Source organism: Ambystoma mexicanum, chromosome 3p, assembly GCF_040938575.1.
Source record: "Ambystoma mexicanum isolate Mex_15411 chromosome 3p, UKY_AmexF1_1, whole genome shotgun sequence".
Taxonomy (NCBI): Eukaryota; Metazoa; Chordata; class Amphibia; order Caudata; family Ambystomatidae; genus Ambystoma; species Ambystoma mexicanum.
In genome coordinates, this window is record NC_090925.1 from 905,026,183 (window position 1) to 905,051,288 (window position 25,106).

Below are 25,106 nucleotides of genomic sequence, written 5' to 3' on the forward strand. Positions count from 1 at the left end.
GAAGGAATGTGAGTTGTAAGGATGTTTCAGAGGTCTACAATCTCAGGTGTCAAAATAAAATCTTACACTCAAGGTTTCTTGGTTAAGCAAAATGGCATTCAGAATACTTTGAAGGAGGAGCAAAAAGGAATTGGTTAGAACATAAAAGTATTACAATATTCTTAGTGAAGATACTTTGAGTTCACCAGAAGAGTCGATTCAATAGGTTAGGCCAAAATCAATGGGCTGAAGTCTTGGATAGCCAAAAACGGTTCTGGTAATTAAACGGTAAAGTCTCTGTAGAAGTTCTTAGTAGTAGTTTGTAAGCAGAAGAATTATATGTTGGGTCACAAGCCGATTAGGCCAGCTAGTTGCGAATGTTTCAAGCACTTTCACCGCGAGAGGCAAGTACTCGGTCTCGTTTCACAGTACCTTGCAAATGAAGAAAAAAATGCAGCTGAAGACTTCTGTTCCTGCAGGTCTCACTGTTTTTGAGACTCAGTCGTGGTGACAAGAGGGAGGATGTCAGGGGACTCGTGTGCTGGGATTGGTCAAAATACTGGCAAATAATATGTAGTCAAGCACACAAACTGGTTTCCCTCTCCCTGGTTATTCTGTTTCCTTCAGCACTCTGAGGAAAACACAACCAGCTCCGAGAATGGTATCCAGGTGGCTTAGTGGCGAGAAAATTGGTCCCACCAACTCAAAGGGAGAATTCGTCCTTGCAGGGCTTCTCTGTCGAGATGAACTTAGTGATTCGGACCTGCAGCAGGGCTTCAGGGCAAACCAACAGTCCAGGAGTTGCAGCAACCGCCCTCTTGAAGCTAGTCTTCTGTTCCAGTTGTCGACTGCCTTCCAAGCCAATAGACTTGTCATGATGCCTACCTCCAAGGAGCCAGGCCGGGCCCAGCAACCCCAGAGGCAGACATCATTTTCCCCAGGGAAGTCTCAGCGGGCCCAAGTCGGGGCCCTTTGGACTCAGTCCTGGCGCCAGGCTCATAGCGGACCCCAGTCCTGGCGCCTTAGGCGCCAGGCTCATAGAAGAGGATATGTGTTTAAGTGCTTAGGTGCACACTTACCTGATGCAGACCTTGCTGCTTCATCCAGGCCCTCTTGAGGCCTGAATGGGACTACTTTACCTGTAGGACTACTTCACCACCCGGTGTGGTCGGGGAAGGATACATACCTGATTGGTGGAAGGATACATACCAGGAACTTCTTCCAAGGCTATTTAAACCCCACCCGAACAGCCACACGTGCTTCGTGTTGTTCTGCACCTAGCAGCTGGACGCTCACCGTGTCAGCTCCTGCATCCTGACTTCAGCCACGCCTGCCAGCACCCTGGAACACCTGCAAGGGGAGAAAGGAAGCGAATAGGAGAAGAAAAGCCCATACCTGCTAAATCTGCATCCCGGAGTCATTTCTCCAACGGCCCTGAAAAGGAAGACATCATTTTAAAGGCATTTTGTTTCGATCGCTGCAGCGCTGCATTTTACTCACCTTTGCAAGGCGCTTCCATCTTCAGCAGCGATCTTCCGGATTCAGCTACGCCCCGGCGCCTAGAGGAAAAAAGACAAGGACAAAGGTGAGAGGGAGAAAAGGAATAAGGAAAGCTCAGTTTCCTTTTAAGTCTTACCTGTTGGATTATTCCTACTGCATTTCGGGTCCTGTCGCTTCCTGGCATCTCCGGACCCCGGCCCCTATGGGGAAAAAAGACAGACATTGAATGAGCGAATGCAAAGACATTACCTGAGCGCTCATCCAGAACTGTTTCACTTCGGGTCAGCGCCATATCTCCGGCACTCCGAACCCCGGCCCCTAAGGGGAAAAAGACATAAGCATTAGCGCTTGCTGCAATTAGACAACGAACATTATTATTAAGCTTGAACTTTTGAACAGAACTTTTACAGCGCCTTACCTGAACAGTCAAGCTTACCTGAACTCCCATCAATCCTCAATCCAGTGAAGTAACTGGGTTTCAACGCGCCCCTGCATCAGAAGCAGGATGGAGAGCTCATCCTTCCAAACCCTAAGGTGAGGCTTCACAGGGAATCATGGAGGAGGTATCGCGGAGGGTTGGAAGGGAGTGGGAGGCTTGAGCATTGTTCCACAGTTGGTAATACTCCCTTTTCACGCACAGGAGGGTATCCAACGAGCCAGGGAAGCCAGAATAGAGGGGCCCTTCCTGTCCATCTTCAGAGTTCTGCGCCTTCGACGCCGCGCCTCCGTGGGAACCAGGTGAGCGTTACAAGACTTACCTTTTATCAAGTTTCCTCCCATTCATTCCAGCCTAGCTGCCACTCACCCAGCAGGTTGGCGGTCCTTGCCCGACAGTCAGCCAGCCAATCACACCAGAATGTAATTGGGTCTCCTAGGAGACTAAGCACAGCTATCAGGCACCTCCATCACTTCCTGCCCACCAGAGGCGGTCTTCAGTCCTGAAGCCCGCCAAAGGCTATGAAACAAGGGACCAAACACAGTTTGGAGCGCAGAAACAAACTCTAGGAGGACCTTTACAAAAAGAAATGGCCAAAAAACCAAAATAAAGTGTTCAAATCATAACAAAAATACGAGTGTGGGAAAAAGGGTCTCACTCCCTCCAGGTTAAAATACGAAGTCCTCAAAATCCGGCAAAGTTGCTGGGGGTCTGTAAGGTGAAGGGAATGAAGACATTTCTGCAACTCCTATCTTCCTAACTGCGGGACCTCAGCGTACCTGACTAAGTTAAGCGCAAAGTCAACTCTGTACAGCGATTGCTTTTTTATTGGGGGGCGGTGCCGAGATATTTAATTGTTTTTGGGCCCTTACCCTCGACAGGTCAGCTCGCCGATACAGGGGGCGAGGACGATCCCCGTCGTCACTCAATGAAGTAATAGGGAACCTAGACCTTGCAGAGGGAACTCCACCCAGAGATCAGAGAACGTTCTTATTTCTCATCGCCCCATGGGCTATATACCAGAATAGATGACCTATTAATTAACAGAACAAACTTGCCCTAAGTAGAGTCAGCATTATATCTGGGCAGATCAATATCAGATCACTCACCACTACTCATGGAATGGAAGATGCAGGGCCCTAGACATCCCATACCACTGTGGCGCATGCCAGCGGATGCACGGGCGGATAGCGCCTTTAGGTAGAGCCTCCGGAGTAGAGTAGCGGGGAATAAGGAAAACAACGAAGGGAGTGTTAAGGGTTGGGACACAAGGGGGCGTGGCTTGGAAGCCATGTGAAAGGACGTGCCTGTACGGGAGCTCCCGCTGATCCGTACATAATCCGACTGATACCGCGCAAGGACCGCTGTGATTTGGCAGAAAGTGGGAAGATTGTGAACATGAAGTCCGGCTGCACGCGAGGACACATTTTTACATGGGTCCGTGGTGCGCACGTGTACTTAAGAGCCGAATGAAGCACTGGTGGCGAGATCTCGACTGATGACAAAATGGCTGCCGCCGCTTGACGAGGGGACAAAGGAGCGGTAGATTGGGACCACAGCATACGTGCGCCCTCTCAGCGGAACGAAGGGGGCAGCGCGACCCGGCCCAGATGGGGTGAGCGCCGTACAACAGCGGTGCCTGAGGCTGTTGGGCGAGCTGGGACTCTCAACTGAGTCGTGGTGTATGGGCACCGTGCTTCCCTGGCCTGGACCGGAGCGCGGCCAGAAGGACGCTCCTGACTGGAGATATGTCGAACAAACCTCTGAGGGCGAAGAATAAGCAGCCTACGCTTGACGAATACGCCAAGACATCGCCCGGCCTGGAAGGTGCCAGGAGCAAGGATAAAGCTCAGACCAAGAAGATGACCGCCGGGGGTGCGAACCAGGAGGTCCTCGCTGCGACCGCGGACCTGAAGGCGACGTGGGAGACCAAGCTCCAACTTGCTGTGGTCGAATTGAAAACTGCGTTGGAACTACAGGTCGGGGCGGTGCAGGAGGATGTGAGCCTCCTGAGGCAGGATGTACGAGCCCTTGCTGAGCGCACGGAAACTCTGGAAAAGGAGATGGGCCCTACTGTGGTGGACTGCACTGCATAGAAGCGTGATATCCATGCCCTGGTGCAGCGGGTGGGTAACTTGGAAAGTAGGGCCGAAGAGGCGGAAGGACGCGCTCGGAGAAATAACGTTCGCATCGTGGGCCTGCCGGAGGGGGCTGAAGGCCAGAACCCCACGGAGTTTATTGAGAACTTGCTGCTGCAGGAGATCACTGGGGGAGCCCTGTCGCAGGGGTTTGCGGTGGAGAGGGCGCATAGGGCCTTGAACAGAAGACCACCGCCGGGGAACCCACCTAGGCCTGTGATCGCCAAGATCCTTAACTATCGGGATCGAGAAAGGATCCTTGAGCACTTTCGTAAGGGGGGCACCATACAGCGAGGAGAGGCGACCATTACCGCTTACCCCAACTACACCTTGCAAGTGCAGCGTAGTCGCATGAACTTTGGGGCGGTCAAGAGGCGATTGCGGGCAGCGGGGTACAAGTATATGTTGCTTTACCCGGCCAGATTGAAGATATTCTTTAAGACTAAGACACTGTTTTTTGACACTCCGGAGGCCATGGAATGGCTCGATGCGCAAAATTGTCCTCAAGAGCCAGATGAGCGGATGGAACGGGAAGAGATAAGTGACGCTGCGGGCCCAGTTGGGCTATGAATATTGGGACTGGAATATAGTCGGTGGGACTTTGTTATGGTAGTGTATGCGTTAGGACTTCGAAACATGGTCCATGTGCACAGATACGGAAGTGTGGGAGGAGAGCCTCCGAGGACTGTTCTTTGTACACCAGTTTGAGTTTAGGTTAGTCACGGTGTGTGGGGTGACACCCTGTCGGGTTCTCTACTTGGGTTCCAGAGAGAACCGAACACAGGGATGCCTGAGATCCAGGGATGGAGCTGGGCAGTTGGTTGGGTTAGGGGGGTGGGGTGGGTCAGTTTTTATATGAGCCTGGGAGAGAAACTGGGGATGGGGGCCCTTGCGGTAGGGGGGAGGCGAGTGGACCTGGGAGAGGGATGGGAGCCACTGATGCATCATGGGGGACCTTAGGATACTAACGTGGAACGTTAGAGGGCTTAACAGTTACCTTAAGCGTAACAAGGTCATGTTGTACCTAAAAAGACAAAAGATAGATATTGCCTTGTTACAGGAGACACATCTGACACGGGATAAACTGGAACTGGTGGGGAGAAAGTGGAGAGGGACTGTAGTTGGATCTACATATTCTGCCTATGCTAGAGGTGTGCTGATTTGGGTTGCACCACATGTCCCGTTTAAGCTACTTGGGGAGGTTGTGGAGTCTGATGGGAGGCTGGTCATGGTAAGGGGGCTTGTGGAAAATAAAGTAGTGTGCATTATAAATACCTATGCCCCCAACCGTGACACGGCGACATACTTTAGGACACTGACCACTAGACTGGGTGAAGGGATGGGGGTCCTGTGATTTGGGGAGGGGACTTTAATTGTGTACTAAACCCCAAGGAGGACAGGTCAGATGACAGGGTGGACAGGCCCAGCCCGGCGGCTAGGGTACTGCAGACGCTGCTGGTAGACCTTGGCCTGGCAGACGTGTGGAGGACGAGACACCCTGGCGTGAGGCAATATTCGCATTACTCGGCCCCGCACCAGTTACACACAAGGCTATATTACTTTTTCGCCACGCAGGACGTTGTCGCGGAGTGTGACCAGATAGACTACAGGGCGAGAGTCCTTTCGGACCACTCGCCCCTGGTCATGCGTTGGCAGCTTTGTCCCCCACGAGCACGAATTCCAACATGGCGCCTTAGGGCGGAAGCGCTCAGGGACCCAGTCTTCAGAGAGGAAGTGAGGGAGGAGATAGTTGCTTACTTTGAAGCGAACACAGGCAGCGTCAAGTCGGCTGGTACTTTGTGGGAGGCCTTTAAGGTTGTAATGAGGGGGGTTGCCATTGCTAAATACAAAGGATTAATGGGAGGAGTCCTGGCAGATCTGCGTAGAGGCGAGATTGAGTTGGAGAGAGAGCTGGGGGAGGGGGGGGGGGGGGGGTCGGACACGGAGGAGGTCATTAATCTGCAACAGAGGTGCGCAGAACATTGGGACAGGCTTTGTAATCTGAATTACAGGAAGTACATTGAGAGGTTGCATGCCGGGGGAGACGAGACAGGCAGGCTTCTTGCTTGGTTGTATAAGAGCGAGACCCCAAGATCCCCGATCCGATCAGTCATCACTGGAAAGGGAGTGGAGGACACCCAGGAAGGGGTGAATGGAGCATTTGCGGAATATTATCAAGCATTATATGAGGATCGAGAGGGGGGAAGCCGGGAGGAGATAGAGGTAGTACTTGAAGACATAGGCCTGCCCAAGATAAGTGACGAAGAGCGAGAGGAGATGGATGCTCCGATCACTTGGGAGGAGCTGCAGGAGATTGTGCGGCAGCTACCCACTTGTAAGGCCCCAGGAGCGGATGGGTTCCCCAGTGAATTTTATAAAGCGTATGGGGAGGAGGTGCTCCCGCCCATGCTGGAGATGTTTGATGAAGCGTTCGAGGTGGGGCGGCTGCCGGAATCACTCAGGGAGGCGATTATAGTACCGCTCCCCAAACCCAATAAACCGGGGCATGATTGTGGCTCCTACCGGCCCCTGTCGATGCTGAACCAGGACAGCAAGATCCTGACAGCGGTCCTGGCGGCCAGAATGCAGAGGGTAATAGGCAAGCTGATCCATCCTGACCAGACGGGCTATGTCCCGAACAGGAATATTACTCACAATCACAGACGCCTTCACAGGGTGGTGGAATGGGGGGGCAGTGAGGACAGCGAAATGGCAATAGTAGCGCTGGACGCGGTTAAAGCTTTCGACTCCGTCCGATGGCCATGGCTGCTGGCGGCTTTGGGTCAGTTCGGACTGGGACCATGCTACGTGAGGTGGGCCGAGTTATTATATAGTGCGCCTCTTGCTAGGGTCCGTACGGGTGCAGTGGTGTCAGATAGATGGCAGTTAGGCAGAGGTACCAGGCAAGGGTGCCCTTGGTCCCCAATGTTGTACATACTGGCCCTCGAACCCTTAGCAGTTTACCTCCGGCAGCAGTATGATCCGGTGGGCATAGAGGTGGGAGGAGAGTGCCATCTTATATCCCTGTATGCAGACGATATGCTGTTATACCTGAAACATCCGGAAGAGAATTTGCAGTATATTTTGGAGGTATTGGAGAGGTACGCCTGGTTGTCCGGCATAGCGGTTAACCCTCAGAAATCCGTATTATTCCCGCTAGGCAGTTATGTGGGGATACCGGCGGAGAGGTTGCCGGTGCTGCGGATTCCGTGGGCAACGAGCTCCTTCCGGTACTTGGGCATTGACGTGTATCACACGACCGAGGATGAACACAGGTATAATACTGAACTAGCTGTGGGGAAGATTGAGAGGTGCATGAGGTTCTGGGAAAGATTGCCTTTAGCTATGATGGGTCGTGGAGCTATGCTTAAAATGGTGGTGCTGCCCAGGCTCCTGCATTACTTTAATAACATCCCGTATATGATACCTAGGAAGTTTTTCGCTAGGTTACATAGCGTGTGCAGGAATTTCCTGTGGCACGGCACGCGCAACAGGGTCGCATTATGGAAATTGCAGAACTCTTACAAGAAAGGTGGCGTGAAGCTGCCGAACTTTGAGGCCTATTATATTGCGGCGCAACTGCAATATGTGGCCAGGTGGCTTTCAGATGAAGAGACCACCGAACATAGGCTGCTAGGGAAAGACTGTTCCCCCTTCTATCTGCAGGAGGTGATCTGGGCGACTGGCTCATGGATGAGGGAGCGTCCTAAGATGCTAGCCCTTGGCAGGAATATATGGCGGCGTGCCTGTCGGATGATGGGTGACCCCTTGCCGTGTATGCCGCAGTTGCCTCTGATCGCCCTGGCAAAGGAGGACGGGCAGCTGAGAACTATTATCCGGATGTATTGGGAGTCAGTGGGATTGATCACTATGGGCGACATCTGGCAGGATGGGACCCTGATGGAGTTCGATGAACTGGAGGCAGGGTCGGGGCTACACAGAGGTCAATATGTAACATATCATAGGGTGGTCCGGGAGGTCCGGAGCACGTGGCCCGAAACTACTTTGGCCGATGAACCGGATGCCACGCTAGAGACGATGTATGACGCATCAGAGGGTGGACACGAGGTCTCTAGGCTGTACGAGATGTTGATGACAAAGGTTGGGAAGGATTTGGGGCACCTGAGACTGGAGTGGGAAGCGGAGATGGGGGCCCCGATGTCGGATGGGATGTGGGAGCGCGCCCTGGGGTACCACAAAAAGGTATCGAGGAACGCCAGGTTCAAGCAGATACAGCTCTGTATTACGCACAGGGCATATATGACCCCCCCTTAGAATTTCCAAATTTCTAGGTAGTGGGCGCCAGGCGTGCCCCAAGTGTAACGAAGAGAATGCGGACATGATACATATGTTCTGGGCGTGCCCAGTGATCGCAACTTACTGGGGTGAAGTGGCGCGGAGGCTGGCAGGGAGGGGGATCACACTTAAGGTGGATTCGGCTTGGGTTTGTCTGCTGGGAGGGTATCCCAGGGCGCTTAAGCTGCGACATGTTGAGAAACTTAAAGATCTGGCCTACGTGCTTGCCAAACGTAGGATAGCCATGGAGTGGAAGAAATGTCACAAGCCGCGAGTGGAGGTCTGGTGGCGGGATCTCCAAAAGTGGGCGGATGCCGAAACGACAGCGGGGCAAGATGGCAGTATGGCAGGGGATGGGGAAGAAATAGGCTCTCTCACGGCATGGAAGTTATTGTTAGCTGAGCTGTTTGGTGCGGGATCGGCCTCGGCTGGACTTGAGAGCGATGAGGCCCCACCGCACGGAACAGACACTGATGGCGGACACTCTACAGGCTCATAGGGGGGAGGGATGGGGATTGCAATGCCTTACTTTTCGTTTGTTTGGTTTTGTTGTTTGACGTGGTTTATTTATGTTTCGTTGTAATGTTGTTTGGTTGAGATAAAATAAAAATATATTTTAAAAAAAAGGGTTGGGACACAATCTGGGCGGCACAGAAAGTAGTGGTTGGAGGGAGCGGGTGGGGAAAATCATTGCCAGCGCTGGGGGCATTAGAAAATCGCTGAGAAATTAATTGGAGGCAGGCAAGGGGCGGATTAGACGGATGGTGGCTTGCGCCCAGAAAACCAGAGGGGTTGAACTGGAACCATCAGCAGTCAGGGACAGCTGCCAAAGCGCCTGGGCTAGACTAGCAAAGTTCGCCTATATTGCAAAGACCACTAGGGCACACTCAGAAGGTAATAAACCAAGCGGGTTGCTGTCGTGGCTGTGCAAGAGGGGAAACCAGAGATATCCGATCACAGAAATTAAAGATGAATTGGTCTCGGTGCACACATCGCAATCAATTAACAATGCTTTCAGTGAATTCTACTCCCAATTGTACCACCACAACACACTAATAACCCACAGTGATATACTGGACACGCAAGAAGAAATAGTCCTGCCCTCACTTGATGGCACCCAACAGGAAATATTGGATGGAGAATTAACGGCCGAGTATATAAGTGAATCCATCAAATCATTAACCACTAATAAGACCCCCGGTTACCCCTACCCCCTCTAGTTTTATAAGGCATACAGCTCAGAATTAACCCCGGTCTTACACACTGCATTTAAGGAGTCATACAACACAAGAATGTTGCAGAGGAGCATGAGGGAGACATTAGTGGTCCCAATACCTAAACCCGGGAAACCAACAGGTTGAATGCTGAATTATGATGTCAAAATACTGACGACCGTACTGGCCAAACAGCTTTCAAAGGTCATAGGGACCATAGTGCATGGGGACAAGACAGAGTTCATAGCAGGCCGAAACACAGCAATAAACCTACGAAGGTTACAACATATTGCGCAAAAAGACTCGCCGTAACAGTATGCGGTAGACTCCTTAGACGCTATAAAAGCGTTCGATCCTATATATTGGGAATGGCTCCTCACCCCATCTCGGCTCTTATTCCTCGGCATGGGGAACAAGGAGAGCTGGATGACTCAGGACATTGCACCCAAGACACCCTCTCCGTCTCCTCTTCTCCAAGGAGGGCGGATACTTGGGATACAGACCCGGAAGCACCGAGTAGTCCAGTCCAATCATCTCCACCTGAGGGGCATGGATGATTGCTAAAGCATGCCAGGCATTTGGTCTCATTCTGTAGGAGGAAAAAGACTGCCCCCCCTCCCCCATATGGGAAAAGAAAGGCACTTTCCTCAATCCCTACATTGGACCACGTATGGCAGGAGGGTTTCCATACGATGAAGCACCCATTCAGAGCCAGCGGTCAAAGGGCATTTGGAGAAGAAATTCAAAGCTCTCTAGTCCAATCCGAAGTGCCTTACATTGCAGCCTACCCCGGGGTCGGTTGTTTCTGCAGCAGCTAGTAACGGCTCGCAACACAAGTGCACCACTCTCGAAAATGAGAACCGTAAGTTGGGTGCTTCCGGTAAGAAAGTCCTCACTATCGGAGCCACTACTGTGAAGGCTGCCAACTCGCTGGCCATCATGGCGAGGTACGACCGCGAGATGTGGCACTGCCTAGCACCACTGCTTGACCACCTTGAGGAGGCAGCAGAGGAATGAAGCTATGCTTTTGGTGCGAGAGGGGGAGGAGACATCGAACCACAGTATAAAGTTTGCGGTCGACCTAGTGGAGACTGGTTTCAAGCAAATGAATAACGGGGTGGTTCTCAGGCACCAAGCTTGGCTTCGCTGCACGGATTTCCACCAGAGGGTTCAACACAAGATTGTGGACATGCCTTGAAAAGGGGAAAATCTTTTTTGGGGGGGGGGGGGGAGATTTAAGACGCTTTGAAAGCCATGAATGCAGACTCCGATACGGCAAGATCCCTTGCGGCACTGCGCCTTTCGTGGCGCCTCAGGAAACGCACGATTTTTCAGGTTCCAGAGATAAGGGATACAGTAGATACTCTTACTACTCCCAAGGCTATAGGCGTTCCTTCCAGACTACGCAACAAGGAGTACTAAGGCCAGAGGAAAAGGGGAGCCTCCTCTTGATAAGGAGGACATCAAAGCAAGCAGCAACAATGACTGCCACATGGGCAGTTGACTGCGAGGGAAGGTGGCGTTCCACCTCAACGAGTGGCGTTCAATATCAGACAGATGGGTGCTGGAAGCTATCCAATACGGCCACTCCACAACCCCCTGCCCCATTCCTCCAATAAAAACATCTGAGCCTCACGTTTGCGTCACAAGGTTAGGCCCATATCCAAAAAAGGGGGCCCATATCCAAAAACAAGGGGGCCCATAGGCAACCGAGAGGTTCCCCTCATCAGCAAGAGGAAAGGGTATCTATTCCAAGTTTTTGTAGTCAAAAGCCAAACGGAAAATGGCACCCCAGTCTAGACCTGCGGCTGCTCAACAAGAACATTAAAAAAAGCAGAAGTTCAGGATGCAAACGTTGCAAGACATTAAAAGGGCAGTTAAACCCAAGGAGTTTTTGGCATCTCTAGATATAGGATGCTTAGTTTCACATACCTATGCACCCAAGGCATCCAAAATGGCTCCGGTTCATGGTGGGCAACAGCCATTACCATTTTCGGGTTCTCCCCTTTGGTGTAAAGTCAGCTCCCAGGACTTTCACCAAGGGTCTGGCTCCTGTAGCAGCTTACCGCCAGAGAAACGGCTACCACCACGTGTATCCATACCTGGATGGCTGGTTGGTCAGGGGGGCAACTTATCGGACAGAGTCCCTGAACAACACAATGCTTTTCTACAATGTCTAGGATTCTCCATCAACTTCAGCAAGTCTTTTCTGACGCCCTAAAAGAATTTGGTCTGAGCATAATTCAACACATCTCTCAATCAAATCAAGCCATCGAAGGAGATGATAGTCCCTAGCGGCCTCATTTACACCATTAGCATCTGTCACGGTCCGCTTTACAAGTCCATCCTCGGCACCATGTCGTTCTGCATGCCACTCATTCCCAATTGTAGTCTCCATGCGCCCAGCACAGTAATTTCTCACTTCCAGGTGCTCCCAGATCCAGGGCTCCTGGTCGGACAGAGTGGTCCTCTCCCAGTCTCTGGCAGGCACCCTACAGCGGTGGACTCGTCCAGTCAACATCGAACAGGGCATGCCCCTGGTGGAACCAGATTTTCTACACCGATGCCTCGCAAACCGGATGGGGACTCTGGTAAGGATTTTCACTGACACCACAACCATGTTTTATCTACGCAAGGCAGGGTGGAACACACTCGCAACTCTTTCCCAGGAACCCCAAACCATCCGGCACTGGGCCATACAACACAGGATTCAGATACTGGCTTTCCACCTGCCAGGGCTTCAGAACATGCAGGCAGACTCCCTCAGCAGGGCCTCTTGGATGCAAGAGTGGCAACTGAACAGCTCCCAGGTGACAAAGCTGTTCGAAAAGTGGGGCATCCCTCTTTGGACTTGTTCAACAGACTCCCCACCCCCCCCCAAACCCTGAGGACAAACAGTGCCAACAGTTTGCCAGCAGAGTCCCTCATCCGAGCTCCAGAGGAGACGCATTTTTCCCCATGGACTGGGATGTTCGCCTACGCGTTTCGTCTGTTTTCCCTGATAAGGGGAAACAGTTCAGATTTGCAAGGTTCCCTGCATAATCACCCCAGTGGCCCGTTCTGACCCAGGCAGACCTGGTTTTCCGACTTCACCTGGCGGCAGACGATCCTTTTCACCTGGGTTCCCAGCCAGATCTCTCAAAACAGGGGAATGGGGTGGCATCACCATCCCGGCTCCCTTAACCTGGCTCCTGACCAATCCAATTCAGCAACCTAAATATACCAGAGGACTGTCACTGCATTCTGGCTGCGGCAAGGGCTCTGTCTACCAACACAACATACGCCCAAAAATGGAAAAGGTTTTGGGTCTGTGTTCGACAGCCTAGCATACAGACTTTGTGCATTTCACCTCAAGAACTCCTTACTTACCTTTTGCTGTTAGCAAAAGATGGTCTAGCAAGATCGTCTATCAAGGTTCACCTAGCAGCGATAAAGGTTCTTGCGGAAAAGGAATTCTACACCACTTTTCAGCGACAGATTGAAGTATTTCCTCAAGGGTCTTTTCAGGTCTTTTCCCCCAAAGAAAAAGTTCTCCCGATTGGAGCATCAATCTTGTAGTCACAGCCCTCATGAAACCAATGTTTGAGCCTATGTCAACAGCTGCCATCAAATCTCATGTGGAAGGTGATTTTTCTAGTAGCCATCACGTCCTCCAGACTAGTATCAGAACTGCAGGCTCTGGTCGTTGACACACCATATCTGCGCTTCATGAAGGACAGGGTTCATCTCTCTACAAATCCGCATTTCATCCCGAAGATGCCATTAGATTGTCACAAAAACACTACGATCACTGCACCAACATTTTACCCTAATGCTTCTACTCCAGCACAAAAAGCTTTGCATTCCCCAGACGTCAAAAGAGCTTTAAAGTACTAGCTGGATCGCACCAAGTCGTTCAGCTCATCCAAACAACTCTTTGTGGCGTTCAGCCCATCCAGTAAAGGCCAGACTGTTTAAAAACAAGGCATCTCACGCTGGGTTGCGGCGACTATATCTTACTGCCACCATAAAGCCAACAAACCATTGCAGTCAGCTCCCAAAGCTCTCTACAAGGTCCACGGCAACCTCAGCAACCCCATGTGTGGGCATACCCATCAGAAACATTTGCCAGTAAGCAACGTGGGCAGTGCCCCACACGTTCACCAGGCGCTACTGTGAGTAAACAGCATGCTGAGGACGTACAGGTGGGCCGAGCAGTGCTTCAACGCCTGTTCCAGTAAGGTAAGTCCTGCAGCTTCCAGGGTTTTGACGCTACTGTTATTCACTTATAGTAATACCCTTCTCTTTTTGATCATATTGTATTGGTTGCCTGATGTACACATCCAGGCATTCTTACTGCTACAAAATCTATTCAGAGCATGTGAATCCATGAAAGATCCAATGCTGGAGAAGGGGAGTAGTTCTTACTTGTAACTCCATTTCTCCAGCGTTGGTATCTTTCATGGATTCACATGCGCCCTCCTGCCTTCCACCTCAGGTAAACAGCCTCTTATGTCATCCTCTTTTTGGAGAGGTTAAAATCTGAGGGGAAGCCGCTGGGGCGGGGCTATACACTGCGTCCCATTGCTGCTGCCTAAAGAACCCATAACGATGTATATAGGACACTTTCACTGGAGAAATTGAGTTACATGTAAGAAACTACTCCCTCAACTAACCTTTGACTTGGTGATCAGAACCAATAAATCTCGAAAGACATTTACCTGTGAAGTAACTTGTGACCTTGGGGCACACAGCCCCAAACCATTGTAGGGTTGGACTCTGGAACTATTCTGTGTTTATTCTAAGTCTTTATATGGAATCGCATAGCTGTATTCCACTGGCTATTTAACTATATGCTTTTTTCCTTTTCCAAATGAAGGTATATACCTGCTTTATAGTGACAACATTGGACTATGTTTTACTTGCGTGTGTTTTTTTAAAGGACGAATAAATCTTTGTATTCCTGTACTGAACAGTCTAACTTGAATTATTAGTGGACCTAGCCCTAGAACATTCTTACAGCCCTACTGAGACTATGCCTACCCACTACCATAATTGGGCATGGCTAGTCCTTGGTGCCTGCCTGTTCACCATAATAGGGTGGTGTCCCAAAATCCACACCCAAGGGTTGATAAAGGAAATCCATCTCATTTTTTTATGGAATGTTTAATTTGAGAGAGCAACGTTGAACAATCAGGGCTATAACATTCAATTGTTGAATAGAACATACAAGTTTTTTTCAACCAAAAATAGGCACAAGAAAACATTAATTGTAAACATTTGAAGTAAAAACCCATGTCCCCCTTTAAGAATGGCACCTTTAAGCATGGCATAGGGAGACAAACAGTATTTCAAGAAGCATAGGAGAACCTCAAAGTTGGATCAAAGAACTCAGTACTGTGTCCAAGCATAGAGAGCGAAAGTATTGCACGTAAAATGTTTATGGTCCAAAAAGGCCACACAAAATTGAAAACCACTGTCCCAGTTAGACAAAACCGTTTAGGCACACTGACCTTGACACCTTCCTCAGCCTCCTCAATGTCAAACATTTTCTTTGTTTTCTTCTTCTTTTTCTTCTGATTGAAAAAGTTTAAGTCATCCAAATCATCAGAGGATTCTGTAACCAAAGTGATCTCACATGAAACTTATTTTTTAGCCAGAACAGAGAGATATGACAAAGTTAAGTAGCCAATTTGTTGAAAGATAAACAAAGCAAGCAGACTCATTTGGATCGTGGGAGTTGGGTGCACCAGATTTGCAGGGTAATGTGTGGAGGAAGGATAGTTCCGGGACAACGCATTCGCCTTGGAAGCAAGTCAGCACAACAGGCACGAACCCTGATCCTGCGCTTCGAAGCCACTCACTGGCATTAAGCGTGATGTGTGGTCAGTACACCCACCAAGCAAGGAGTAACTCCAAGAAATGTAGCATACAAAAATGTGCAACTTTAAAACTCCATTTGGTTTGCTGCCTGGGACAGTTCTTAAAGGCTATTAATCCGCTGGACAAAGCAAGTGGCGAGGGTCACTGGTGAGGGGAGTATAAAACAAACGGCTATAGCATGACCACAGTAGACAAAACGCATTGTATTGAACCTCAACTATGACACAACCAGGAAGAAACTTGTAGTCCCATACTGGACAGCCCAAGGCCACAGTGGTAGGAAAGATTCCTCTTTACTTCACCTTTCCTTGCTTCACTACACTGGCTTTTGCTCATCTGTTATGGGAAAACAGACATGTCCTTCAGGCTGTCAGTACTGGGAAAAAGTGTTCTAGTTACTTTGTTCCTAATTGGTAACTGTCATTGTACAATGTATCTTACAATGCAGTACACTTCGTTTTGCCCCGACTAAGGATTTTTGGTTACTCTAGGTGCAATAAATGGACAAGCTGGTGGCAGCAGTGACTACCATTTTGTGGTGCCTTTTGTTTTAGCCTTACCTCGTTTGGCTAGTAACTTCAGACCCTCCAGGATATTGCGGCATGAAAAAGCAAATTTTGCAGCACAAACCTTTATTGCAGCACATTTTGTATTGACTGTAGGGTGTAAGATTGCCACATTGCAGGAAAGAGGCAGTGTGCAAGGCTACCCGAGACCTTGTTGTTTTGGCTATATTTTTGGTTTAATGTGCATGCTTATTTAATCTTGACAGTATTGATAATTATCCATTGTAATGCTGAAAATATTTCCCTTCTCCCCAAACACCTCTCACGTCTCAACAATTAACCATCAGAGCTTGCGTTTCTAAACCTCTCACTCCGTCATACACACTCATGTGCTCCGTCACACTGCCAAGTCAAAATTTGCACTCCCCACTCCAAATCATACTCCCAACTCACCTTACGCTCCCAATTCCTCTGGTAGTAGAGTCCAACATCCTTTCATGCTACTTCTGCATCGTGCATCCTTTCTCCCATTCCATCGCATTCTTTACTCATCCGTTCTTCAAATCGGCAGCTCACAGCCTCATTCCAGTCAACCATTCCCTTTCTGATTTTTTGGCTCCCCCTGAGCCAAAGCTACTTTTATTTTCTGTACTTCCGCTTGTTAGGCAAAGATTGAATGCACTACCCTCTGGGAACACTACAAACAACTATGACTAAAGGTATAGGCAACACCAGCTTTGGTATAAGCTTGTACTACACAGTTTTGTTAGCGTGTTGAGCAGCCAGGCTTATCTCAAAAGGGGAAATGTGAGCTGTAGTGGAGTCACAAAGATTCACAGTTACAGGTATTCAAATCAACTTACACTCAAGGTTTCTTGTATAAACAATTATTAATTTATCAGTCAAGTTATAAAGCCTTCTTCAGAAGGGAGCAATAGAATAGTAACAAATATACTTTAACCACTGTACACTAGTTTCTGAATCAGATAAGACTCTTTTGGAATGGCCCACAGACAACCTACACCCACAGGTGACTTCAGTAACAAGGGTGCTGGGGATCTTACTGTTGGCGTTCAGAAGAACAAAGTTGGTAAATGGCAAAGGTTAATAGAACACAAAAGACCACAAATATTCCTAAGCAGTGCAGATACTAAAGCACTCCTGTTAAGTAAATGGAAAGGTCTTTGCACAAGTTCTTAGAAGTCTTCGACGAAAAGAATAATCTAATGCAGGGCCACAAGCTGATTAGACTTGCGAGTTGTGAAGTTGCAAGCACTTGCAAAGAGAAGTAAGTTCTCTTAGACTTGTTTTACAGTACCTTGGTAAAGAAGAAAAGATGCAGCTGATGACTGTTCCTGTGCAATTCTGCAGGTCTCAGTCGTGGGGACAAGAGGGAGGACGTCGGGGATGGGGGGGGAGGGTGAGGACTCCTGCAATGCGCTGGGACTGCCAAACCCTGCAAACTTACTTTTCAGTGTTTCGTGTTTCAGCTACTGCAAATAGCAACAATGCGGTTCCTGCCCGCCAAGGTTGACTGTCCTTGCTTCTGGGGTCCCACACACTGCTGAGGGGGCTCAGGCTTGGTCAGTCCTACTTCGTGGGAGTCTGGAGGCTATTCCAAAGGCTTTAGGCCAGCTTCAAAGTAAGGCACACAATCTGGTGTCCCTCTCCCTGGCTATACTGTTTCTTGCAGCAACTCTGAGGAAATTCAACCAGCTCCAAGATGGTTGTCCAGGTGGCTTACTAAGGAGTGGATTGGCCCCACCAACTCAAAGGGAGAAGTCGTCCTTGCAGGGGCCTCTCCGTCGATGCGAACTTGGTGATTCAGCACTGCAGCAGGTCTTCACCTGGCAAACCAACGGTCCAGGAGTTGCAGCAGGCGTGATCTTCAAGCTCTTCGGTTCCTTCATCCAGTGGTCGACTCTGCCTTCCAAGCCAAGAGAATCGCCTTTTATTCAGTTCTCTTCCATTCACTCCAGTCTAGCTATCACTCACACACCAGGGTGGCTGTCCTTGCCGGAGAGTCAGCCAGCCAATCACCACAGAGTGCATTTGGGTCTTCCAGCAGACACAGTTTCAGCCACCTCCCTCACTTCCTGCCTACCCCAGACACACTGAGGTGGGTTTCACTCCTGAAGCCCGCCAAATGCGAAATGAACAAAGAGACCAAACCTGGTTTGAAGCGCAGAGAAAATCTCTAGAAGGACCTTTCCACAAAGACATGGCAAAAAAAGAAGACTGGGGACCATTGTGTCAAAGATGGCTCCTGTGGTTCGCGTTACAGGAGCTGCAAACAGCCGTGGTAAATGCAAACCATAGTAGTTGGACATTTATTTATTTTCATTTGTATAGAGCACTTGCAGCCCAGAGGCATCGAGGCGCTGTTCCATGAAGTTGTAAGAAGATTTGATTAGAGGCAACAAATACGCGCTAGCAGGCTTGGTTATAGAAGTACAAGTGATAGAGCAACGTTGCATATGTAATACAAGGGACGCAAGCATTTAAGCAGATTCTGTACTTAACATAGGGTGTCATCATTAAACAAAAAGCTTGGTTTTGATAGCTTTGCGGAATGCTAGGTGGCAATCATACGCCGGTGAGTGGGAAGTGCATTCCAATGTGACGGGGCCATAGTGAGGAAACCGGAGCCACCCACACCTATTCTTCGTGTCCTGGGCATGGTAATCAGGTTGGAGTATTCTTTCCTCAAGGGCCTGGAGGAAGAGTGCTTAAAGATTCTTTGGACCAGGTATGGGGTGCAAGGTCGTGAAGGCATTTATGCGCGAGGGAACGTTTTGAAGATGATCCTCTCCCTGACAGGGGGCCAGTGAGCCTCCCTTCTCACTTCAGAGATGTGTTCTTTTCTTGAGGCCTCAGTGGCTGCCCTAAGGGCATTATTCTGAACGAGTTGGAGTTTAGTGAGGTTTTTGTTAGAGGTTCCTACAAGGAGGGCATTACAGTAGTCCAGCCTTGATCCTATAATTGCCCTGGCAATGGTGAGTCAATTCTGTTGAATGGCCTGGCTGCATTGAGAACTTTGGAATAATATGCCGATGAGGAGGAAATGGCATTGACCCGTCTGTCCATAGTCAAGTTGGAATCAAGGTAGATGCCAAGGGTCTTGACATTGTTGGAAACCCTGATGGGTATGTTGTCAATGGTGAAGGCCCTATATTGCTCATCCAGGTTGAGCAGGATGGTGGGAGATCCGATTAGCAGACATGAAACCACTCCCACCAGCCATTGTGAGGAAAGGGTAACAAAAAATGTTACATGAGCATTTAGACACAGGGGATACCAAGTAATCCCTTCAGCACTCTATTGTTAAATAGGGTGTGCTGGGTCTATCAAGTACAATGCTAAGTAAAGTCAATTTCACTTTACTGCTCTGGGAAACAGTAGTTTATCCCAGAGAAGGTATTTAAACCTTGGGAAATCTAAAGGCCTTCCCTGTGTCACTGCACTAAAGGTGCCGTGGGACAATTGTAAAAGATGATGCCTATGGAGTTTGGCAGACTCCATAACCAAAAGAAATAGAGGTAAAATTCACACACAAATACATGAGTGGGAATAAGGGTCACACTCTCTCCAGGGCAAAAAAAATCAAGTCCTCAAAATCCAGCAACGTTGATGGGGTCTCTGAGGTGGAGTGAATTAGCAAATTTATGAGAATTCTCCTCAACAACGCTCCCTCTGATTTCTGGCACGCTGTCCCACTGCTCTCCCTCAGCTTTCTTGCCTACCACGCCATATTTCACCCATCACCCCCTCACTCCTGTCCTTCTCATATTGTGACCATTTTGGGCTACCATGCTGCAGTGAGACAACAGCGGTTCATAACTTTGCAGTCAGAAAAAATAAAATAAAAATGAAGAAATTAAAAATTGCCTGACGGAGCCAGAAAAGACCCTTTCATGCAGGGACACCCACTGTGTGCCTATTCGAAACGGGTGCAGAGAATAGACTACAATTTATGCACACTTGATGCACTTACACCCTCTGATTTGCGCAAAAGGGTGAAAGAGGCCAACTTTATGGGCGCAAATAAGATGCGCATATTCAGATGCCAGTGGATTAGGCTGCTCTTTTTTGGCGCAAGTGATGTTTTGCGCATTTCATTTCTTGCGTCAAAGAGAACCTTGCCCCTTGTGTCTTATTTTGCGCATGTCTTTTAACTGGCCGTTCTCTGTATTTTGCGGGAATCGCAAAAATCACTATAAGCTGGAGGGTCTGCCTAGTGGCCAGCCTTCCTGGCCCGTGACGCCGTGATAATCCTTTTATGGACTTCGTGTCCAGGAAAGCAGAGGCTTTTGGCGGGCTATGCGTTTGCTGCCAGGAAGTGTGCTGGACTGTCTGGCCCCATCCACATACTGGTGCCAGTGTGTCTGGGTGCAATAAATGAGTTGTCGCCAGTGGTACTGATTGGACCACTTCTGGGGTGTGTGGGGCAGATCAGTCATTAGTGGGGGCTCCTGCTCTTACCTGGCTTTTTGGCTAAGAGGACTCCTGCACCTACTCGAGAGGTCCTGAAAAGAAACTGAAGGAGCCACGACTCCTGTAAAGCTGCAAGACCTGCGGGGAAACCAGAGACCTGTCGGAAGAAGGCTTGGCGACCAACTTTTGCTGCTGTCCTGGGAGAGCCCCATCTTGAAGTTGATCTTCAGCAGTCCTGCGCAGGAGCTGCAACCCTTGGAGTGGAGGGAACATCCATTCTTCTCATCATCGCGGAGTCCTACGAAGAAGAGCCTTCGGAAGTGCCCCAGGACCGCCCTGTGGCTGACCAGTTTTGAGTTTGGGCTACCCTGCTGCAGATGTCGCCGTTCTGAGTTGAAGCCTGGAACTTGGGGATCGACAGCTTGTGCAACAAGGCTTGGATTCCTTAAAATGTTGTGGTTCTAGCATTAAGGTAATCCCGAAGTAGGAGGGAAAGTCTGACCGCAGCTAGCGAGTCCCTTTGTGTCATTGTGCATCTTGGTCAGTCATCCGAAATTGCTTACGTGCATACATTCCTGTCCCAAGAGGGGCCCTGCATAGAGCTTTGCTGCATTCTTCCACCTAGAGTCCTTGCACCATCAGACACCGACCGGAGAGATGCTCGAACCCGCAACCCCTGGGGATTAAGGGCAGTGACATACGGCAGGAAAAGCGACCTTGGACATTCAAGCAACCTTCCAAGTCTCATGAAGAAAGGGAGTACATGCAGGGGGGGGGGGGGGAGTTCTAGCGATACTGGTGTGCAGTTATATTTTCGAATGTAATAATTTCGAAAGTCAGTCGAAAATATCATTTCGAAAATATAAATGTCGAATATACAAAAAGTCGATTTCTTTTAAAGAAATGTCCATACAAGCTAAGTGTTTATACATAATTAATATTGTATCAATAATATTGGGTTATATTTAATTATAAATATTTTAAATATATTAACATTATAAATCATATATAATACCATAAATATTTTATTAAAGACTATAAGGAGGATAGCTCAGCGGCAGCGTGCGCGTCTTGGAAGCAAGACGACACGAAGCAGCAACAGGTTCGATCCCCGGGTCCGCGCTTAGAAACCTCCGGGTGTTTAAGCGCGTTATAAATACGTAACTAAGACAAAAAAAACGCAATTACGCAACTAAGAAAAACAAACAATTCCTGTAACAGCGCCTCGATGCCTGCGGGCTGTGTGAGCGCTTTATAAATGTAAATAAATAAATAATATTTAATAGATAAATAATTTAATAAATAATTACAAGTGTATTTTGCAACTTTATGTTTTCACCGCTACATGGTGCTATTTGATTACAAACGGTAATGTAGATTGTTATTTCTTATTGTTATTTACGTAACATAGCGTAGTGTAGTGTTACGTTGACGTGGGCGCCATTTTCAAAGTCCATTTCGGATCTGTTTTCATTGCGTTCGGGTCTCCGTGCTGCGTGTGCCTGGATTTTTTGGTCTTGGATGTTTTTTTTTCTTGGACTTCATGGATTTTTTTCATCATATGGACTGTTCCTGTTGGATCGTGGATTTCTTCTTTGGCTTTTTACACTTTTTGGCTGAATCTACCCTTTTCACCGTGGATTTGGATAGGTTTTTTTTCTTTTTTTTCCTTGGCTGGCGTTGACTTTGATTATGGATTTCGAATTTCGCTTTGGTGGATTTCATTTTTATTTTCCTTCGGACTGGGATATGGATTTCGTGATCGTTGGATATGTAGGGTTGGTGTCTTTGGTTACGTTTGGATTCGCTATGCCGGATCGTGGATTCTTCAAAACCGCGAGTTTAACATTTTCAAATTGTATGCAATAGAATCTAAGTAGTTGTGTTTGTCATCAGGGTTAAACTGTTTCACTATTTGCTCAATTTTTTGGTCATAGTCCCTGTATTTTTTCCTTTTTAAATGGGCGTTTGCAAGCGAAATGCTTTGTGATAGTCAAAATTCTTGATGGGATTGTTCACATATGAAGTCATTAATAAGTGCCACAAAGTTGGGTTTTTTTGTGTTAAAAGTCTTGTTAATTCTGTTACGCCATCCCTCCAATGCATTATTAGTTTTTGTTCTCCCTTCCAATACGGCTTGGTAGCAATTCCACCATTTTATATTATATTTAGGTCTTCGTATCGTGCCACTTCTTGTCAACTGTCCCAACCAAGTGTTTTCCATGTAGTCCAACAAGTCTGAATTTTCCTCTTCATTATTTTTGAAATAGTCAGTCTATTAAATGTCCGTAAAATTATATATCTTTTTTCTCCTTTACAAATGCTAATCCGAAAAGTTCTCATGTTGTGCCGATATGCACTGTCCTCTGTATTTTGTGTGGAGTCCTAGTTTTTGCAGTTTTCCAAATGGCCTGCGGGAAATGAAAAAAACATCCCTGTATGTGTATGTGTCTTTATATACTGCTAAGAGTGCCTTAATCTGAGCCATTTCAAAATCCATGATATTTGTAGGTCTCGTTTCTGGTATTGCGTCCTTAACTTTTTGAAACACAATTTTGTATGCATCTTCAGTTTTTTTGGGCATCAAGATGTATACTAGGGGTATGAGATGGTTATTTACGGATCCATGTATAGTGAAAAACTGTTGAAATGGCTGGGGGCATGTCTTGAAAGTTGTGTCACTTCACATTCACTAAGTTGTCTAAAATTGCTTGCTGTTGAAAATATTAACATTTTTTCATCTTATTTCTATTGTTGCATGAGGAAAATGTTCTCCCTTTTCCGTTGTGTTAAATATATCTGGGATGTTTATATTGCTGTAAATTCTGGGTGCTGGTGGAAGATTCTTTGTTGCTTTCTCCTGTTCACTGTACGCTGCATGTGCTTTTTTGCAGGCATTTGGGCCGAGATGTGTAATGGCATTTTGTCACAGATTCCTGCAATTACAGACCCGCTGGCTTCAGTTGGGTTTTCTACTGCCTTTCTCTTTAGTTGAGTTTTTTAAATTATTATATTGGTTCTATCTGGAAGATGGTTGTGTTCTCCTTTTAATTTTATGTTGGAAGTCTGTTATTAACCTTGCTGTACATTTTGTTTTTCCATATTCCGTGCACTTCGTTCATTTTTGTGGGATTCCTTATTATAAACATATCCATTGTAAATTAGTTGTTGTCCTCCCTTCTGCGAAGTTATATATTCCACGTTTTCTGTCATTGTAAATCTAAAATAACAAAATAAAAAACATTTCACTATTTGTCACACATTACAGGTAGTATACTTTTCGAATTGACTATTTAGTTACATATTTGTTATGGTAATATTACCTGTATTTGCCTGAAGTAGTTGCGCTGATCGTCCTTTAGTCTGCTCCGACATTAGGTTCTGTCAGTTAATGACGGTTTGTCACAACCGTCATCTGTTCATTGGTATCTAGGTAAGGTTCTTTACTCGTGGCTTTCATTCATTTGTTTAACCCTTAACTAATCCTCATTTTTTGGGATTTTCGTTATTCATAATTTATTATATTCACGGATGGCGACATGGTTCTGTGAGGGGGTGGGGGTGGACCCACCCCCATGAAAACGTTACTATTTCTGACATTTTATATTGCCATGTCGAGGTTTATTTCCGATTTTTTGCTCTCAAATAAGTGTCTTTTTCTATTGTATATGATTGACATATTTCCATTAGACATTTATTTCCAACATTTTTGTTTTTCGGCATTACGTTTGATATTATCACTATAAACCAAGTCCCAGGAGTGTCTGGTCAAAATAAAAGGGCCTATACTAATAAATCCATTGCCAATCCTTAGTGTGGGAAACAATGTTACGGAAAGAAAAAAAAAAAAGTGTTCACTCACAAGGATGTTTAGGCTGGTGGCCTCCCTTGCCCATGCCTTCAGCATGGGATAAGGCGGTACACTCGAGCTTAGCAGTGTCTCTGGCTTCTCTAGGACAGTTTAATCATTAGCATCAGGGCCTTCTGTGCCCACGTTTGTCTTCAAAGTCTCTCCCGTCCGAGGGCCTGATAAAACAAATAAACGGAAAGTCCCGTCCTCTTTCAGATTTCACAAGTACTCATTTCTTAGGCTATTCCCCATTCACCCCGGATCCCCCTCAGCCGGGCTCAGATCCTTTTTAAACAAAATGAGTCTCTCAGGCCGATTTGTACCAATTTCAAATGTAAATTCATAACACAAACTTTCTTGATCAAAAAGCTCTTAGCTGATCTCCCTCCGCTGTGTCCGGACCAACTTCATTTACTTTCTTTATATTCTTACTATCAAAGACTTGCAAATGTACCCAGGGTTTTGATTGGCCCATTGCAGGACCACTTAGATGTCACAATTCCTTTCCTTAATGAACAGAAATGAAGTCAGTGGAAAATATATAAGTTCACCTTAAAGACCTAGTCCCACCACAGCTTCGTTTTGATTATATACTGGTTCCATGTGAACCAATCATCTGTTGAACTTCTGGTCAGATTGACTTTCTTCGGACCAGTGGATCTGTTTGTTTTCATTGTCTTTCTCTTCCCTTTTCTGGAATTATGTTTCGGCCGTCGAAGATTCTAGGCAATCCTTAATTTGAGTTGTGTTGTGACACTTTGTTTTACAGATCTGATTTTTATGAGATCTTATTGTGGCGTGGCTGAGCTGTCATTTCCTGGACTCTTCGACAGGATCCTGAGACCAGCCCCAGATAGGGTAGAGATCATGGTAATTACCTTTTATCCCCAC

General features: G+C 47.7%; 1 protein-coding gene across 1 annotated transcript in view; it reads right to left on the reverse strand.

Moving 5' to 3' along the window:
* The window catches only part of EIF2S2 (eukaryotic translation initiation factor 2 subunit beta), a 238,439-nt gene that overhangs the window by 178,586 nt on the left and 34,747 nt on the right, over window positions 1-25,106 (reverse strand). The window contains exon 3 of the mRNA XM_069652149.1: window positions 15,056-15,159. Coding sequence (XP_069508250.1) covers window positions 15,056-15,159 — 104 coding nt within the window. The remainder of the gene's footprint in view (window positions 1-15,055; window positions 15,160-25,106) is intronic.